We start from the raw sequence: 20,160 nt of genomic DNA, 5'->3' as shown, positions 1-20,160 counted from the left end.
CAGAGCTTGAATTTTGGCTTTGTTTGTGCCTCAGTCCAGAAACAAATCTGCGTATTTGTGCAGCACCTTGGAACAGTCATCTCTATATAGTATAATCTTTTCATGGAAATTTGAGCAGTTGGAGCAGACCTTTCAAGCAGCCCTTGGACCAGAACTTGGTAACACTCATCAACAGATCTGTGGAGCATTTCTTCTTGGCTTGAATAGCTCAGTTTGAAAGCCTTTGGTGAAGACTGTTTGCCTCAGCCGTTGGATAGCAGACCTTGTAATTTGTTGTGCTTGTTGGAGTCAGATTTGTTGTGCTTGTTGGAGTCAAATTTGTTGAGCTTGATTGGGCATATTTGTTGGGCTTGGACAGACAGAGCTTGCTGGAGTCTCCTCCTGTGAACATAATAAGGACTTGTTGACTTGAAGAGTTGTTGAAGACTTGGTGAAGCACACTTGAAGATCAGCTGAAGCACTTTTGGAGATCAGTCAAAGCATTTTTGGAGACTTCTTGAAGTATCATCCTGAAGCTTGTTGAGGACAATCTGAAGCAGGCTTGAACAACCTTATTGAAAATTTCTTGGGCAGACAACCTTGGCTACTTGTGGAGCATTTGTTGAAAACTTATTGGAACACCATTGAAACATTTATTGAAGCACCATTGGAGATTTGTTGAAGCATCTTGAAGGCTCTTGTAGCAGTATATTGAAGATCTTTTGAAGAATTGATGCAGACATGTTAAAGCTGATTTTGGAGACACCCTTGAAGACCATGATCAATAAACCATCATGAGGTGACTTGGAGAATCTGATTGGGTACCATGAAGGACAGCGGAGACACCTTCATGTGAAGAGATCAAGGTTGTCATTAATGACATACCATGTTAGACTAGAGTGAAGCTGAAGATTGACAAGGCTCAGTGAAGAAGACCTTGGGAGCCGTGAAGTACAACCAAACATACTTTGACAAAATGAAGCGATAGGGTTGGAGCCCTTGGGGTTGGTGCCTCAGAATTGACAAGGTTGGTGCCTTGGAAAGTCCAAGTTGGTGCTTCACAAATATAAGATTGGTGTCCTTGGAGTTGGTGCTCCTAAACTCAAGGTTGGTGCCTTGGATAAGATAGGGTTGGAGCCCTAGAGGATCAGAGTCCTCAAGAAACCAGATCGGAGTCTGTACTAGAGAAGGGTTGGTGCCCTAGGGGTTGGAGCCTCTAAATGCAAGGTCGGTGCCTTGAGAAGATAGGGTCGGTGCCCTAGAGGTTGGAGCCTCACAAAAGTCCAAGATGGTGCTTGGCAACAGGTTGGAGCTTGGGAGATTGAAGATCGGTGTCTTCATCTAGGTTGGAGCCTTATATACATTGTACTTGATTTATTGTAAAAAAGAAATTAATAAAAGCATTTATTCTTACTGTTCATTTTGTGTTCTAAATATAAATGATCTAACTGGTAAAAGTAACAATTGAAAAGAAACACTGATTCACCCCCCTCTCAGTATTTCCAACGAAGTTACCCACTTTTTTTGGTGGGTTAACAGTCACCAAGATTGCTCTTATTGCAAACAACTTAAATCCAAGCCTTCCAGAGCAATCCATAAAGCAAAGTCCAAAATAGAAGACATTGCAGAGCCTTTGACTACTTCTGCCTGTCCAAACAACCCAAATAGCTCAATTTACCATTACAGTGTACACAGCATACTTCTTGTGTTTACTGTGCAGATATTGTAAATAGTAATCCTATAAATCCATTTGACATGAACATGATTCGCCCCACCTTGCCTGCAGAAAAGCCCACTCAGGTTTCTCCTATTCCAAAAAGGGCCCTGACACAGTAACTTCCAGCCTAAGTTTAAAGATGGAAATGTTATATCAGATCTAGACTTTATGCAAAATAGAAAAGTGGATGAAGATAAACCTATTTGTCTGAGATTAGGCTGATGAATTATTCAAAGTATCAATCAGTCTGCCTTCTGCAAAATGTGGATGATGTCACACACAATGGCTTGCAAACTACAGCTCTTGTCCTGAAACTTCATAGTGATCTTGTTAGAGTAACAGATCATAGAACAGAATAAGAAAAGGAAAAGCCAATATGCTCTATTCCAGATCCTCGACGATAAATTAGCTTAGACAATAAATGTAAGATTGGTGAATCCAAACCATATACATGCTCTATTCCAGATCCTCGACAATAAATTAGCTGAGACAATAAATGTAAGATTGGTAAATCCAAACCATATATGCTCTGTTCCAGATCCTCGACAATAAACTAGCTGAGACAATAAATGTAAGATTGGTAAATCCAAACCATATATATATCGGTGAAAAAGAGAGAGAGAGAGAGACAGAGAGACGAACATTCATTTACATAAAATGGATTTACGTTGACATATGTGTGTGTGTCTGTCAATGTAAATCAATTAGATTTACTTGTGTGCGTGTACATTGGATTGACATCTACATACATGAACATTCATTTTCGTCAATATAAATCCAATTTATATATACATTGGACTTACATTGTACATGAATGAATGAGTGTGTGTGTCTATCTATATATATATATATATATATTGGATTTACATTGACATATGAAAATATATATGTAAGTGTGTGTGCACACTCCTGTACATCATTGTAAATCCAAAACATTTGACACCAGATATGCAAATTTTGCTCAAGTATATAGCATATAATGTGTCTGTCTGTGTGCACTTGGCAGGTGGAAACCTAGAGGCCTCGTGTTTACATGAGGAGGAGCAAAAGCTAAGGCCAAGCGAAGATGACCTGCAACTACTGGGAGGGGATGAGGACACTCTGAGTAAGGAGGTTGATCTGCCAGCCTCAACACCACCTTCTAGACAACGTAAGACACACACCAGAGTGAGAAGCCTGTCAAGGACAAGCCATTACCTTTTCCTGTAAAAGGGGCAGAGGGAATTGGTAGATAGCTGCTAGATTTATCACTGTATATGGCTCATGATCATGCAATACATTTTTTATATATTTGATATAATTTTCTACTTAGTTTTGAGCCTTAAATAGACAGCTATCAGGATTCAGTATCTCAATCAGATCTCCGAACAGCCTTAACAGTCAATAAAATCAATTCTCATGCTACAGTCTAAAAATCATGAGCCTTACCACACTAATAGATTGAGGATGGAGAATCTTGACAAAAACAGTTCCCAAAATTACTGCTGTAAGAGGCCCCGCCACTCGCAAGAATCTCAGCTTTTTATGTTTTTTCCCCTGAAAGTAAATTAAGGAACATAATATTTAATAAACATCTGTTTGAACTTATGTAGTAAAGCCCATTTATACCAACTTATCAACCAAACCGAAAATAGCAAGATATGATGAAATATTCACGAATCAAACAACTCTAAGAGACCATCGTTGATTCTATATATTATTGAAGAATTAGTAACTACTCTAAGCCCGGAAAGCATTATAGCAACAGGCCCTACCAGCTGCTTCATTGTCAGAAGAATGGCCAGCATTATGGAACCCATAACAAATGGAGGCCATGAAAACTGCAAAAACAAAGCAATGTTAGAAAGCAATAATTAGAGAAAGGGTAGTTTACAAGTACATATGAAGCAAACATATACTTTTCCAATTGAATTTGCAATAGCAGAACACTACTGCCCAAGCATTCTTGCATTTCATAAATGAATTAGAAGCAATATAAAACAAAGTAAATCATCAATCCTTTCTCATAATAAGATAGTAAAGAGAAACTCTGGTTTCTTTGCCTTCAAAAACTGATATGTAACTAGGATTGTTATTTGCCAAATTACGAGATTGGTAAATGATTTTCATCAAGATTCTCCAGAAACATTACATGTCTCCTCACTACTATTATGCACCCCTGTGAATCTCTAGAGGGTCATTTCCACACAACACATGGTTTATCATAGTTTATAAAGAGTACCATCGGGGTGAAGCAGGGAAGTCGGGGTGTGAGACCGGAAGTCCTGAAATTTGAATCTCCAGTCAGCAGGAGATCCGGGAGAGGTGATGTAGATCCCCGGAGAGGCTGACGCAGCTAGAGCAAGCATGGGGCCAGCAATCCAAGGCTTGGATCAGTGTCGGATCGCGAGTGATAGTGTGAGGTATTTCTCACTGATATTCTACCAGTCAAATTCTCTGTATTGGATATCCAGCAAGGCATCCAAAGATTGTATTCAGAAAACTACCACTTAATAATACAAACCCTCAGTTGTTGCACCGGTTTTCCCACACTGGGTTTTTTCGGGGACATTTGTCCAAAAATAACTATGTAGATGTGTGTGATGATTATTTCTCTCTTGTGTTGTATTTAGGTTCCGCGGTTTTTGTTTTTGTAGGTTGCAGTGTATTTAATTCGATATTTGTCGTAGCACATAGCAAGTAAATTGCTTAATCAAAATAACAATTAGAAGAATTAACATCAATTACTGCAATAGGAATCGGGTAACCGATTCTTCACATGGTATCAGAGCACAAACCGTGAGCAGAAGAGCTCAAAAGCAGAAAGGAAGAAGAGTTTGAAATTACTACAAAGGCAGCGATTCGAAATCCCAGAGGCATCGCAATTCGTGGGCCAAGGAGGTTGAAGTTTTGAGGGGAATTTGATTTCATTGAGTCAATCGACAAAGAAATTCGATCTCCATATCAAAGCTTTCTAGAGGCAGAGGTGAGCAGCGTATTTTCCTTACAGAGCAGATCTTCAACTGGGATGCAGTTATTTTGCAACAATTGCTAGCAGAATAGCGTCAGAAGGAGAGGGGAGCACATTCTAAGGGAATTTCTTCCTCGAAGGACTTCTAGCCAAGAAGTCTTAATTCTCCTTTGCTAAGTAGCAACAAGGAGCCGCTGATCTACTAACACCAGTAGGGAGTGCGTAGGCCAACCTAGTAGCAGCGTAGAGGAGAGAGGAGGTAGTTCGACATTTCACTGGCAGAGATGGCAGCATCAAGATCGGTTGGAGGGTGCATCCAACTACGTGATCTGGAAGGCAAGGATCTCATGCCTTTTGGATGAGCACAATCTCAAAATCTATGTCAATAGTGTGGTAGTTGTACCCGCGGATCCAGATCCGCTCAAGAATTACAAGGTCGAGATGGCAAAGGCCAAGAGGTTGATCCTCGACGGAGTGAGGGATCACGCAGTGTGTCACATTGTCGACAAGGATACTGCCCGACAGATGTGGGAAGCATTGCCCATGTTATACAAAGGATCTTCTGAGTAATGGAAGATGTACTTGGAGCAGAATATGTGATCCACACAGGATGCAAAAGGGGGAATGCATTGATTTGTCCCTTACAAAGCTTCAGGAGATCCGAGACTCGTTGGCAGTTGTCAGGTCAACACCTCAACCTACCGAGATGGTGAGGTTGGCCCTGAACTCAGTCTTAAGAGACTGGCAAGTGTTTGTCTAGAGTATCCTAGGCAAAGAGAGATTGCCAGATTGGGAAGGAATGTGGGTCGCTTTTCAGCAGGAAGAGATGAGGAGAGACTTAGTCAAGTGCAAACTTGATAGTAGTAGCAACAACAATGGGACAAAGCCAAAGGAGGAGGAAGAGAATGCAGCCCTTGCATCTAAGGGGAAGCAGGAGCAGCGGAAGAAAAAGAAAGATGTTTCGAAGATCAAGTGCTTCCTATGTGGTGAACTTGGTCACTACGCTACACAGTGTCTTCTCAAGAAGAAGGACAAGGACAAGAAGCATGATCCAAAGGCTGCATCCGCAAAGATCGAGGAGGAAGAGTTTGCCATGGTTGCCCTGATACCTCCAGGGGAGAGGTCGGGTGATCTAGAACTGTAGTTCGAAAGAACTGCAAATGGGCAAGATTCTTGAGGAGTCCACCTGTTGGATCAATACCCTGCTATAGAAGCCCAAATCAAAAGTAGCAGGATGGACCAGTGTTAGTCGGTGCAGAGGAGTGTCGAAGTGACAGTTGTAGTGGCTAGAAACCCCAGAGACTGAGCAGCGCAGAGCAGAGTTGGCAGCAGTGTAGTTGGCACAGTGCAGAGTTAGCAGCAATGCAGAGGCTTATGAGGGTCAGCGCACAGACTAGCGGCAATCAAAACACTAGCAACATATGCATCATGCTGAACACCTGTTCAGTAATTTTGGGTGCTTTTCCGTTGCTGATGCAGTAGCAGCAGCAATTGGAGAAGGTTGCAGTGCAGATGCAGTGTTGGCAGTGGCAGTGCCAGCAGCAGCACAGATGCAAAACTTATGAGGATTGCAATACAGATGCAATGTTGGCAGTGGCAGTGTCAGCAGCTGTACAGATGTAGCATTTGCGCAGTAGTTGGTGGGCATCGATATTAGGCATCAATAGCACAGAGGAAGATGTTACAGAGAAGGGTGATGCTTCAGCAAGTTGCATTACTAGAGCACATTCCTCGCTAAGAGGGAGTTTTGATTTTTGGTAGCATCGGATGTGCTCTAAGCCTCAAAATTTGCGGGGAGGCAGGGAACGACCCCAGTAGCGCACTCCAGGCGGGAGCACATTGGAAGCAACCCCAGGAGCACGCTCCCTAAAAAAAATCGCTCCCTGCCAATTCAGGAGTGATGGAGGGAGCTATTGAGGATTGGAAACAAGAATTTGGCCCTAGTGTTGATATGTAGTTCATGGTAATGTTAAATTCTTAAAGTAAAAGTCACATTCTCCTTTATATTTCATTTTCATCCTTTTTAAATTTTTAACACTACCATGAAATGACTCAAGATGTTTGAGAGTGGTTTTGACCTCATTAGATTTCATATGGAGAAAGTAGAATTTTAGATCTCACTCAAAATACAACAGACTTATCATTTTTTCAAGATTTCAGGATTGGGGGGATTGCAATGTTGTCAGTGGATTTTGAAGTTGGCATTTATAACTCATTGGCAACGAATTATGAATATAATGCTTCATGAAAGTGGAAAGTTGAAACATTTCATTTCATGTTAGATCCTTTGTTATAATTTGGTTACTTGGTAATGATAATGGTTACAAGTAGAAGTTACAACTTTTGTGATCGATGATGATAAATGTTATATATCGAATTTTGAAAGCTTGAAACTTTTGAGATTGATGAATCATGAGACTTGATATGTTGTATGTTACTAACTTAAGATTATAACTTCTAGATGATTGATGTTATATGGTTCAATTCATGTTTTTATGCTTTTTATATCTAATTCATCATTTTGCATGCTTTTGTTGACATATATGCATCAAAATATATATTATATAAAAAATTGCTCCTGATTTGCTCCTAAACTGGAAGCTTTTGAAAATGTCGCTCCCGCTCCCAAGTAACCTTGGACTGTCCCCTAGAACATCATCCAAGCCAAGTTCGTTGCCCACCTTTCCAAGTCAAGGCCATTTTTGCTTCACTTTCACTACTTCACTGAGTCTTGAGCTTTGCTGATTCAACAGTCAGTAGAGATTGATGCCCTTTACCTTCTATACTGCTCCTTAAAGCCTTTGGCCATTGCCTCAACTGGCTCCTCCCAACAAGTCCATTGTCGATTTGTTCGAGCTTACGCACATATGCCAATAAATAGGCATCTCAATGGACAACCTTCCCCTGTTTGGATACTCCCTGAACACCGTACGCCATCTTCTGTTGAACAACCAAGAACTAAACAGGATCATTAGGGAAGATGTCTATAGACAATACATTCAAGTCAGCTACAGGTAGATCCACCTTGTAGACTCAAGTTCAAGATGGCTTTCTATGCATAGCATCATGGAGATAAAAGATGGCCTCATATCAGACCAGCTTATACTCTTCACCACTAGATGCAAGCCATCAAAGTCCCTCTTGGCCAGTTCCGAGTTCGTTCACATTGGCTTCAGGTGGAAACCAGTCACCATATTTCACAAGCGGACAAAACTTGTCAACTTTGCTATATATATAAGACTGACAAAAACAAGCATTTCATTTTCTGATGCCACATCTATTATGAGATCCATAGTCGATCTCCACCGCCTTTTCAGGGAGACCCAACACTCCCTCTCCATCTTCCTCCGATATCCAGACCAGTGGTGCTTGTCATTCTACACAAGGGAGGCCTTTCAGGTTCTGATCATCTATGCTTTGGACCACTCACACTACCAGACACTACCAGGATGATCATGGAGGCCCCAAGAGGCATGCAGACAGCAGTTTCACCACCTCAGTTCCCACATCCAGATGACATCAGGAATATCCTTGCCCTCCACCCATCAGACCTTTACAACAGTGTTGGGTATTGGCCAGAGACAACTCTTCTGTTCACAGCAAACACCCTCTGTCCCATTATTCCATATCTCAGCAAAGAGCAGCCTGGGGAGAAGCCTCTTCCCGGCAGCACATTGTATCCAGATTCCACATCTTCCAGTACTTCTAGATCATCAAGTTCATCAGGACAGTCCTCCAGTCAGATTTAATGCATAACGAAATAGCAAGCAGAGTTTACAATTAAATTAGTTCTTCATTTTAATATCCATGTTGGTGACATAGACATGCCATAAGCCTACAGTCTACCATTTACAGATTTCATTCAGTCAACATTCATCAGCCATACTTTCCAGAATATGCAGCAATTCATGAGACATTATATGATTTGGAAGTAAAAGATCATTTGAAGATCTGTTTAGAATACTCTTGTCAGTTAGACAACAATTGGTATACAGAATTGCAAAATGCAAATAAAATTTAGTTTCAGACTTCAGTAATAAATTCTGACAGAATGATAATGTACAAGTGCACAGATATTTCTATGTAACAAATATTTTAGGTTATATACACTCTACTTGCAGTTATGTTATGAAAGGTGATTCCTTGAGGAATATGACTGAATGCCTGTCAAAGGGATTGGCCTAACAGGAAAAATAGTGACATGACCATAATTTCTTTGTTGGACTTATATTCCTATGGTACTCATCTCAATCTGTATAAATGAGGAACGTCCCAAATTTTTGGATGGTAGCCTTTCAAAACAACATAATTACAGAAAAATATTGATTGTATTTAAACATCAGTTTTAACCAGTGTTATTGGAACTGGACCAGAACCAGATGAACCAGCTGGTCCAACAATTTTGAGGCCATAACCAGTCCAACCAGTGGCACAGCACCAGAAAAGGCTGGTTCAGTACCAAACCAGCCCTTTTTCACCAAACTAGCTGGTTCAGTACGGAACTGGCCAGTTCCGTACAATGCAACTAAGGACGCTTGAAACACAAAATCTTTTTTTTAAAAACAATCATTTATGAGTGCTGCAAACTAATATTCAACCCTAGGACCCTACATTACCATTAATTGTTTCACGATGTTTGAGAGTGGTTCCAACCTAATTGGATTTCATATGGAGAAAGTAAAATTTTAGATCCCACTCAAAATTCAGCAGACTCAACAATTTTCAGGATGGGGATTGCAACGTTTCCATTGGACACTGTCATGCATGAGGGTTCGGAACTAGCATTTAATCAAAAGCACCAAGCCCTCTATGTATCTTGATGTTGGTGGTATTGATTGTTGAACTCCTCAGTCATGACCAGAGACAAAATGTACCCATCACTCAAACAAAATCTCGATTCGACATGCTAAGCATTTTCGATCTTAATTGTATACTTCGAGGGTGATATTAATGATGAGAATCCCAATATAGACAATGATTTTAATGATATTTAGGTATTTGTTATAGCATGATTTTTTTTAGACTATAGAGGCCATTGAGATCCTCTTTGTTGATGTATTTTTGGTTTAGAGAAGGTATGCACTTGATGCTACTTTGGTTATATATATATATATATGAACTTTGCATATTTGTGTATAATGGTTTGGATTCATATGGATGCACATGAATATATATGAATTTTTTCAAAATTTGCATATTTATGTATTTTTTGGTAGACCGGTTATTTTCTGGTTCCCAGTTTTGGGGTCAACCAGTTCCATGACTGGTCCAGTTCTGATAACATTTGTTTTAGCACACCTCTTTCCCAAAAAACAAACTTCATACACAACATAATTTTTATTGGGAACTGAAAAAATCTCCAGTTCAAAAAGAATTCAAACAGAAAGCATTGACCAAATCAATAAATACCTTGTCAGCACCAGCAATTATGCTTTTAACAAGCGGTATTATTTTGCTGCTGCGAGTGATACTATATCCGAGGAAATATTTTGCCTGTGACAGGGCAATGACTATAGCTGAAGATGTGGTGAAACCTGAAATGACAGAATGGCTTATAAAACGAATAAGCCATCCAAGCCTAAAACAATATAGGTAAACATTGCTGTTAGAATCTCTTGTTTGCATTTTTCTCTTAACAATCTTAAAGCTTTTAACCAGAATGGAAACATGAGATGAGAGTTTCTATTAATTTAACTAACAAATCATTTTCAAGATTTCAAATTTGATTTCATATTGCACCGAGCATTGATCATTCTAGATCAATTCACCAATGTATTTTCAAAATACTCCATACCTGAGAATTCCCATTAAACACTCCAAGATGCCAACTAGAAGAGCCAACAGTATTGCAAGCTCTGTGTATAGGTCATCAGTTGAATCCACAATACTGGATAAGGTGTTAGAAACCAAAAGTGAAACCAACGCTACGGGTCCAATGGCAAGTTGCCTCGATGAGCCAAAGATTGCATACGCAAATACAGGAACAAAACCAGAATCTGCATAACCAGAACAATAACCACATAACTTAAGGTGCATTTTTAGCAGCAACACGCATTACTTCATGAGAACATATTTTGTTCTGAAGTATTATGAGCACAAAAAACATTAATATCATTAATTTTCTTGAAGCATATGCCTTGATAAAAAGGATGATTTAGGACAAATTAACTTGCAGGGGTTGACTTCAATTGATTACTCACAAAGTCCATAAATTGGGTGAAGTCCAGCTAACTTTGCATATGACATTGCCTGCTCCCAAATAATTTTATATCAGTCACTAGCATTTTAATGCAACAATTAATTCATACGCATATACCAATACAGTGCACTGGAAAAATATATACAAATACGTTGCACCTAATGTTTAACACTTTCACTGAAAAATAAGCAACGGTGTTCATTAATGAAGAGAATATGAAAAAAGAATCTACAGAACCCACAACAACAAAACAATTGCATTATCTATGTGCATAAGCTGTATTATAATTTTAGCATAGTTTTAAAAATCATCAGAACCAGTCTTCAAACCAGCCACCTATCAAACTGGTCTTCAAACAGAATTTGAACTGGTTTTTTAAAAAAATCATGAAATAGGTAATTTTTAATGACAAAATTATTTTTAAGATTCCAAACCAATAGAGACAAAATATGTAAATTTTCCTCATCTATATACCATGTAAGTGTGAATATATCAAAATGCCACCAAGTGCAATACACCTCAGCAACCAAATACATAATAAATGAAGCTCTAAATGGCCTCTAGAGTCCAAAACCATGCTACAAGCTACTGGGTTACTAGCCTCCTACAAACAACTGATCAACATGACCTCTCATCAAACTCATCACCATACTAGCAATGGGATCATCAACATCATCTGGCTCAAAGTCTTCAGACTCCTTGGATTCCTCAACCTTATAATATGGTAAAAAAAATTGAACATGCCTAACCAATGATTTTGGTTTGAGTGAAGAGTTCATCTCCTCCACCTTATAATATGGTCGAAAAAGTTTAACATGCCTAACCAATTATTGTGGTTTGAGTGAAGGATAAATTTTTGTTAAGGCCATGGCAAAGGAGTTCAACAATCACCACCAATATCAGAGGAATCGAACAATCAATACCACCAATGTCAAGGTACATAGAGGCCTTCATGTTCTTGATTAAATACCAATCCCATGCCCTCATACATGAGAGAACTCAATGAATATGTTGTAATCCTACCAAACCTAAAATCCTGAAAACTGTTCAAGTCTACTGAATTTTGAGTGGGATATGAAAGTATTTTTTCTCCATATGGAGTCCAATAAGGTTGGAACCACTCTCAAACATCCTCAAACAATTAATGGTAATGTTAAAAATCCAAGTAAAAGTTGACATTTCCTTTATGTTTCCTTCAAAAACTTAAGTAAAAGGATAAAAGGGAAGATAAAGGAAATGTCAAAAGGAAACATAAATGTCAACTTTTACTTGAAGAATTTAACAATACCATTGCTTGCTAGCATTGCTAGGGTCGAGTTAGGTTTTTTGTTTAGGTTTAGGGATTACGAGAGGGGGGGTTGGTTTTATATCCAAGGGGGGTTCTTTTGGATGGAAAACAGCCCCTAGTCTATAACCACCTTAAAAACTGCTATCATGGGCATTGGACTCCTCCCACATGTGTGGGATCTAACTAGCCGGTTAGGGTCAAAACTGGTCATATGCCAAACCAGTTAATTTGTCCCTAACTAAATACAAACTAGCCCTTTAGTCCAATCACTTGGCAGTTCAATACTGCACCCGGTCTAACCAATCGATTTACCACTTCTAGTCCGCACCATACCAATTTTGAAAACTATGAACTTTAATAAACAACCCCTAAGCAGGGGAGAGCTTGGTTTAAAATAAATTCTAAAAAAATATCATGTAGTAGTGAGTTTGTTTCCAAAATGGTTAATCATGCATTTTATTGTCTTTGTGTTCGAAAGCTTAAAAGAATTGCTCACGAATCAAGTATTCAAACAAAAATTTACTTTGAGATTGTTGGATGGCCCTACAAGGTTTGTCTCGGCTCATTGTTACATGCCAAGTAAGAAGAGTTTTCTTTTGTGTTATTTTACCAAAGTTTATTTAACCATTGTGATGGTATAGTTGTTTGATGAAATTCTTTGTCATGAAGATAATGGAAAAAGGAAAGAAACCACCACCTTTGAATCCAAATGCATGGTTCACAGATTTAGTGCTTTCACCACATATTTCTTCAAATCCATAATTTTCGCATTATATTGTTGTATATATATATAGATGTTGCTCACCCACCCAAGAAGGTAGTTAGATGCCTAATCCAAAAAGGTTATGGGAAGGAACGTGAATTGTCATTGGGAGTCCAAGTGACCTTGGAATATGAATCCAATGGTCATAAAATGTATCTATATGTCTCATTTTTATGGTAATGCAATCCACACTTATCTTACATTCCAACTTGCAATTCAACAATGGTATCAAAGAAGGCCATTCATTCAACTCCATGATTCCTACTACTAAAAAATGCAAGTTGCTATTCTCTATCCTCTACCATTCTCTGTGCTTATTCTCTATCATATCTCCAAGAAGATTTCATTTGGTATTTGTGTTGGTACTATTAGTCAATTCCTTGGTCCCTGTCTTGCTCTACCTGCATGAAGTTCATTAAGGTGTTAGAAACTATTGTTGTGGCATGTTACCCACCAAAATGGTTAACCCCATAGGAGAATTTTTTTCTCTTACACTTGATAGCCAATAGTCCCTAAAGGCCACCACTAGCTGATGATATGCCATATATCTCCACCACTTGCATCAGCCATTTGCCTCAAACCCACCTGGCATGAGCACATGAACAAAGGTGGGTTTCCACTCAAAAGGTAATTTGGTCATTTTGCAATCGGGTGTGTTGACCACTCAAGTGTCAACTACATAAATTGCCAAATAATCCATGCCAAAGCATATTTTAAAGTTTTCCATCGAGGTTAGAAAGTTATAATTTTAGAACTTCATCATCATCATGTAGCTTCTAGTCATCATGCTGTAATCCAAATTTTGTTACCTTGTGGGGATGATGTAAAATGATTATAGTATGATGAATATAAAGCCATGTAACACATCTAGGTAGCTTAGGATTTTGCTAGAGAGTTTTCACTCTAGTGAGTTTTTTTTTTCCTTAACTAATTATCTGTGATTATCAACACTAAATAATTGGTTAAGTTTTTCTCCCACACATCCCCCAAAGCTAGAGTGAGGCTTCACGATAAAGTCTTAGGTGAGTCATAGTGTATAGAGTCGATGTAAATTGTCATACTAGATCATGTCTAAAGTTTCGAGGAATTTGGTTGTGTCTAGGGGTCAGTTTTTAATAGTCGAAATTTTAGGTTGATCGGAATTTTTTTATGTAATTTTGATGTAATATGTAATACGTGTTGTGCAAAGAAGTTGTAGGGGGTATGAGTACTCAAAATTAGACTTCAACACCTCAACTTTCTAAAATGAGAAAAAAATAAAAATTCTCCTCAAGTGAAAATTGTAAAAAAATAAGATGGAAATTCCCAAATATTAAAAAATTGTGGAAATTTCATTTTCCAAAAAAGCAGTGGTCCAAGAAAAATTTTGATGGTCCCGAAAAAAGGCCCATGACCCAACAAAACTCGATTTTTCAAAGGAATGGTCCATGGAGGTTATTTTGAATGAGGGATTTTCGAAGAGAAAACTGAGAAAAATATTTTTGTGGTCCGGGATCAAACCTTTGGTCGATCCAGCGCATTCCATAAGGCGAATCGAACTCTTTCCTAGAGATCTACGCAGGCAATCAAGGGATATGAATTACTGGAAGGATCTAGCCATTTTTCTTTGTGGGATCTGTTGACCACTGGAATGGCACCAAGAGACTTTTTTGAATTCTCCATGCCCAAGGATATGTCAAAGGCCTCAATGTAGCATCAAAGTTCTTATTATCATCAAAGTTTTTAAACTCTAGCTTCTTCTTATCTTTTTCTGTTGTACTCAAATTCCACAAGCCCTATGAGGACAATGTAAAAGTGGTACTGGTATGAAGAGTCGAGTCATGTAATAGAGTAGGTAACTTGGGACTTTGTCATCAAGTGAGTTAATTATCGTATCCTTATGAGGACTTAATAATTAATAGAGTTTTTTCCTCCAAGCATAACTCCAAAGCCGGAGTGCAGCTTGATGGTGAGGTCTTGGGTAAGTCCTAGTGTCTAGAGTCGTTATATATTACCATAGAAGATCACACAAAAAAATTTGTGGAATTTGGTTAGGTCTAAGGGATCACTTTTTAATTTTTAAAATTTCTCATAGGGTGGAAATTGGAATAAATTTTGTATATGAAATGTAAAAAGTGATGTCTAGAGAAGTTGTATGGGGTATTTGTGATCAAAATTACACCTCTCACCCTCAACTTTTTACTATGACACACTTTGACGGGTTAAAAACCTGTTCTAGACCCTCAAAACTCACTTTTCCTAAGTTTAGTGGAAAATTTGGCAATAAATTAGATGGAGAAAAATAAATAACTCCATGTAACAAAATGACATGGAAATGACTTGGAAATTATCTCAAGTCAAAAAAATGAGTCAAAGGACAAGTGGAAGATGATTTTGCACCTTGCATCATAAATACATGGCCCACTCAAGAAAATCGAATTTCTGGCAATAAATGAGGAAGTTGCTTACTTGGAAAATTCGAATTTGTGAAGTTAATGCACATTTGGGTGGATTGGGAGAATATTTAGAAAAGATTTTTGTGAGAAATTGTCCCCACATGGGTCCCTACCCTTCTACACTTGTCATTTTATCATGGAATTTGATTTTGCTTGAGGGATTCTTGATGCCACTTGGGAAATTCGAATTTGCATGAAGGAGCATTGGGATTGTCACCCATTTGCTTTGGGATTGTCACAATTTGCCTTGAGATTGGCTCCCAAACTTTTATATAATAGAGACATGGACTCTCACTATTTATCCATTGAAAACGAGCTATTGTGCTTGGGAAAGCTCTGCTCTTATGTACACTCATAATCTATTGCAATGAAAGACTTTGGAGTTCACATATGAAGTGTTCTTCTTGAGTATGGTAATATCTTGATCATTGTGTTTCATTTTCTACTGACACTATTGTGTTCATTAGTTTCCATTATGTTTTTTACATATTTGTTAATGTGTAGCTATCTCATATTGGAATTTGGTTTTGAGAGTTTGCTCTGGATAGAGAAAGTTTTAGTTGATGTTCCACTAAATCTATAAGATCTCTTTATCATTGTATTTCTTTTAACCCATGTGGATCTAATGTGTATTTGAAGTTGTGTACAGAAATATCTTGGATCAAGCCTCAAGTGGGAGGAGAAATTATGGGAGGAATCATCCCACTCTTGAGCAAGTTCATTGAAGAACACGCATTTGTCATCTCCCAAGGCCGCATCTTATGATTTTGTGTTGCAGAGATCTTTGCCCTTTAGCTTGTATTTCAAAATCCAATTTCATTTAAAATCATTTGTCTCAAATTCAATGTCTTGTTACTTGTATTTCAAAATCCAATTTCATTTAAAATAATTTGTCTCAAATTCAATGTCTTGTGCTAATAACAATTTTATTTTGCTATTGAAGAGCATGTTGAAAATAAGGCAAGAATTGGAGTTTTCCTCCAATTCCTTAGTCAAAATTTGTAAAATATTTGTAGATTATATTTGCTAACATTTCTCTCTCCTTTCCACTAAGCTTGAGTGTTCGTTTTGCAAAGAAAATTCAGATTTATTTATGGACTATGCTCACCCTTTGTGTTAACAGGATTGAGGAAGCTAAAACTTGAAGCATTAACTATTTGTTGTAGGACCCCAAGAGCACATGAGCATCAATTTTAAGGATGCTTGGGCAATCTTGGACAGCAACAAATTAGCTTGGCCATTGTGGTTGCCACTTTTTGAAAGGAGATATTGGTTCCTATAGACTCCTATTTTGCAATTTTCCCTTCTATCTTTTGGGCAGCCATTAAGGGGCCCTCTACTCATTGTAAAAAGCTAATAAAAGATCTATTTTTCTTGTGGGAGCTTAGGTTTTACCCATGGCATTCCTTCTCTCCATTTAGGGAGAGAAATATGTGGAAGGATTAACTTTTTCATTTTCTTGGTTTCCATTTTAATTGTATGCTTAAAATTTACACAACCTCACTCATCACATTTCTATTTTGTTTAGATAAGTTTGCTACAGTTCAACTTAAGGCTTTGCATTCTCTATTTTATCTATCAATTTGAACTACAAGCATTTTACTTTGAGCAATCTACTCTTCACATGCAAGCATTTCAATTTCTAGCAAACTTTAATTTTGTTTACTAATTCATTTCCATTTAGTGTAGCAAATTGTTTCATGTATACTTGAATTTTTGCTTCATTTCTAAATGCTACATTGTTATCTTGAGTATTGGAGCATTCTATTGTCTACTTGAAACAACTTTGTTTCTCAATCAAATTGATTGCATCATTCTAATTTACTTACAAGTTAATCTCCATTTGAAAGTTATGTTTGCAATATATTCTCGAGCACCACCTTCCTTACGTTGAAGCATTGCAAATTTCATATATTTCTTTGGGAGAACTTACTTGCATTTCATTTAATGAAATTTAGATTAGCTTACATTTCTAATTTACCTCCAAGCATAAGCTTAGTTGATAGACATTATAGGGAAAAACTTTCTTGGAAAATTCTTCCAACTAGTACGAAGTAAGGTAAAGAGTGTGTGACCCTGCAGTTATGGAGGTGGCTTGTCCCCCTGTAGGAACAAAGGTACATGCTGGCTTGTAAGACTGAGGGGAAGGGTATCGTCAATGACACCGTCGTGTCCTCACCCCCTCTTCCTTACAGTCACCCCAATTTTTACTCTTTGGCAAGAGTTCAAAAGGAAGATCTCTCACTTAGATTAGGCATCTAGCTTAAAATTAACCAAGATAATTGCATCTAACCTTAGTTAAGTGCATTTAATATTAACACATTTTACTTTTCAAGCTATTTTACATGCAAATTATTTATATACTTGTTATGATGAAAATGTTTTGAATTGATTATCTCACTTGGGCAAGTACCATATTGTTCATTTTGCAAAGTGAAGTTTTAGCTTGTTTCATGTTGCAACTTATTTTATTTGCCTCCTTACATGCTCTAACTTGTGAATGATTATATTTTGAAAGCGTTTCTTTGGAAGCAATTTTAAATCTTGCTAACATCTTCTTGATTTACAGGGTTACTTGTGTTTCACTTTGAAACATTTCATTTTAGAGCAAGTGTTATTTATTTTAAAGCAATATTAAAGGCACTAGTCTTATATGCTCATCTTTGATTTATGTGTTGATAGTTATTGAAGTATATTTCATTTCATATTGTTCATCATATTTGTTCATAATCTCAAGTAATCCAAATCAACCTTGACATCTCCTAGAAACCTTACATCACTTTTTTAACTTAGATTTTCATTTGTTGAAAAGTGTAACTAGATTCAGTTTTCATAATGACCTATAAATATGATTTGATGTAATGAGATGTAAATAAGAAAAATAAAATTATAAAATTATTTTATTGACTTGCTTCATGGGTTTCATGAGCAAGGGATTTTGTTTTTGAGTCAAGACTCCCATTGAGAGTCTTTAGGATTTATTTGTCATCTAGTCATAAAATGTAAAAGTCATTGTCATGTAATGAAGTCATGTTAGACTTTGTAAAAGAGTCAGTCTTGTCTATGTAAAGTATCCTCCAAGACCTTGTCACCTATCCTCTTCAAGTCGGCCTACAACAATGGGAGAAATTGCTAAATGAAGTCGGCCTAACCTCAAGTGAACATGTCAGTCTAAAGGACATGTGTGGAGGTGTATAAATAGCCCAACTCGGCCTCACTTGAAGACACACAATTTTGATCAAGAAACTAGACTTGATTTCGACAAGCAGAAGTGTGAAGTAAAGGGCTAAACAGAAGTGTAAAGTAGAGGTCGAAAAGAAGTGCGAAGAAGTAAGGGAAGGTTTCTTCTGGGGCAGTGCGAAGGAAGTTTCTTCTGGGCAGTGCGAAGATAGGTTTCTTCTGAGGTAGAGAAGTTTCTTCTGGGCAAGGATTCTTCTGGGAGGCCGAGATAGAAATCTAGAGACTGAGTTTCTCTAGAGGAGACCAATGAAGACCTAGAGACCGAGATTCTCTAGAGGAAGTCAAGGAGCAATGTGAAGGATAGAGACCAAGTTTCTCTAGAAGGAGCTGAGGAGAGCATTTCTAAATCAAGAAGAAAGTTGAGGAAGGGAAGAGGCAAAGCATCAAGGTTAGTGACAAGATTCTTGGGAGAATACTAGAGTCAAGGGATTATGTCATGGTCTTAGTACTTATCAATTGAAGATCTAGAAAAAGAATTTTGATCGGGTTTTCCTCTCTGTTAGCACTCGAAATTTCACCTCAGGCTGAAAAGGCAAATCTCAAAGCTACATCAAACCATTCAGCCTCGTAGCTAGCCCTACGGGGCAGGAGAAGGCTCTCTCCGGTCAATCTCGGTAAATTTTCAATAGGAAGAGATGACCAATCAAGGTAACACTGATATTAGGCTAGTAAACTGATTTAAAGATCGATTTGGGGGTTTTTGGGGTTTTTGGTGGCAAATTGAGGAGCTGCAATTTAGGGTGCGGGGATTGGACACAGTTTCTGCAGGGGGGTCTTTGGGGCAAGGTAGGAACCTGTATTGATGTCTTTAGCTGAAGTGGATGATTAGGAAGAAAGATAAGAAGGCTAAAGAGAGCAAACAATGGATTTGAATTCTCTTTAGACAGCAGAAAACATAGAAATTAAACAAATTTAAAAGTAGAGCATGGCAAGCATGAATTCTAACTTTATCACTTCATTTGTTTAATATGCAGCAGTATAGAAAGGAAATGAATCACATAACAAAGCTTACAATAACATGAAGAAACACACCATCAACACATGAGTCCACAAGAATCCCAAAGATGACTGCAAAACCCTGGTCTTCCTTAGCCAAAAATTGCAGAGATACAAGTGATAATATACAATGATAGCTTCTCCCTCAAGAGTCCAACCATGAAAATGAGCATGAAAGTACATAATATAGATGATCTAACCTCTTTCCCTGCCTCCATGGGTCGAGCTCACTATCCTAGGAGCTGTTTGAACAACTTCTAAACTAAGCACTACAAAATAGGCAGTCAAAACAACTTGCCTCTAAAAACTTGGAAACCAGTTCATACAGTCAATTTTACCCTTTTACATGAGAGAAACTTCTAGAAGAGTAAAACAAGGGTAAAAGTATCCAAAAAGTACCACAAGTACAATCAAAAGGACCACCATCGACCTCAGAAAGTCAAACTGGAGCTAAACTGCAAATTCTGGGCTGAACTGGTCAAATCTGGCACAAATTCCTCAACGGGTCGTGCACATCCTCCTCAACGGGTCGCGCACTTTGGAGCCCTATTTGGAGGCCTTCCCGGTGTCAGAATGAGGTGCAGGATAGCTCG

The 20,160-nt window shown here is 38.0% G+C and overlaps 1 protein-coding gene across 4 annotated transcripts in view; it reads right to left on the bottom strand.

Moving 5' to 3' along the window:
- Positions 1–3,080: 3,080 nt before the first annotated feature.
- The window catches only part of LOC149218001 (sulfate transporter 4.1, chloroplastic-like), a 116,459-nt gene continuing 99,379 nt past the window's right edge, over positions 3,081–20,160 (bottom strand). For 2 of the 4 annotated variants that reach the window (XM_089383723.1, XM_089383722.1), the window contains 5 exons: positions 10,847–10,895; positions 10,441–10,642; positions 10,056–10,224; positions 3,451–3,516; positions 3,081–3,232 (listed from right to left, as the gene is read on the bottom strand). In XM_089383723.1, the coding sequence (XP_089239849.1) occupies positions 3,098–3,232; positions 3,451–3,516; positions 10,056–10,224; positions 10,441–10,642; positions 10,847–10,895 (621 nt within the window). In that variant the 3' untranslated portion in view covers positions 3,081–3,097. The remainder of the gene's footprint in view (positions 3,233–3,450; positions 3,517–10,055; positions 10,225–10,440; positions 10,643–10,846; positions 10,896–20,160) is intronic. The other 2 variants (XM_089383721.1, XM_089383724.1) reach the window with 2 other exon arrangements.

The sequence above is a fragment of the Pinus tabuliformis genome, chromosome Q, assembly GCF_031772625.1.
Source record: "Pinus tabuliformis cultivar Carrire ecotype Pingquan chromosome Q, CPIR1, whole genome shotgun sequence".
In the NCBI taxonomy this organism is placed as follows: Eukaryota; Viridiplantae; Streptophyta; class Pinopsida; order Pinales; family Pinaceae; genus Pinus; species Pinus tabuliformis.
The sequence above is the reverse complement of the archived record's forward strand: the minus strand, read 5'-3'. Positions and strand labels throughout refer to the sequence as shown.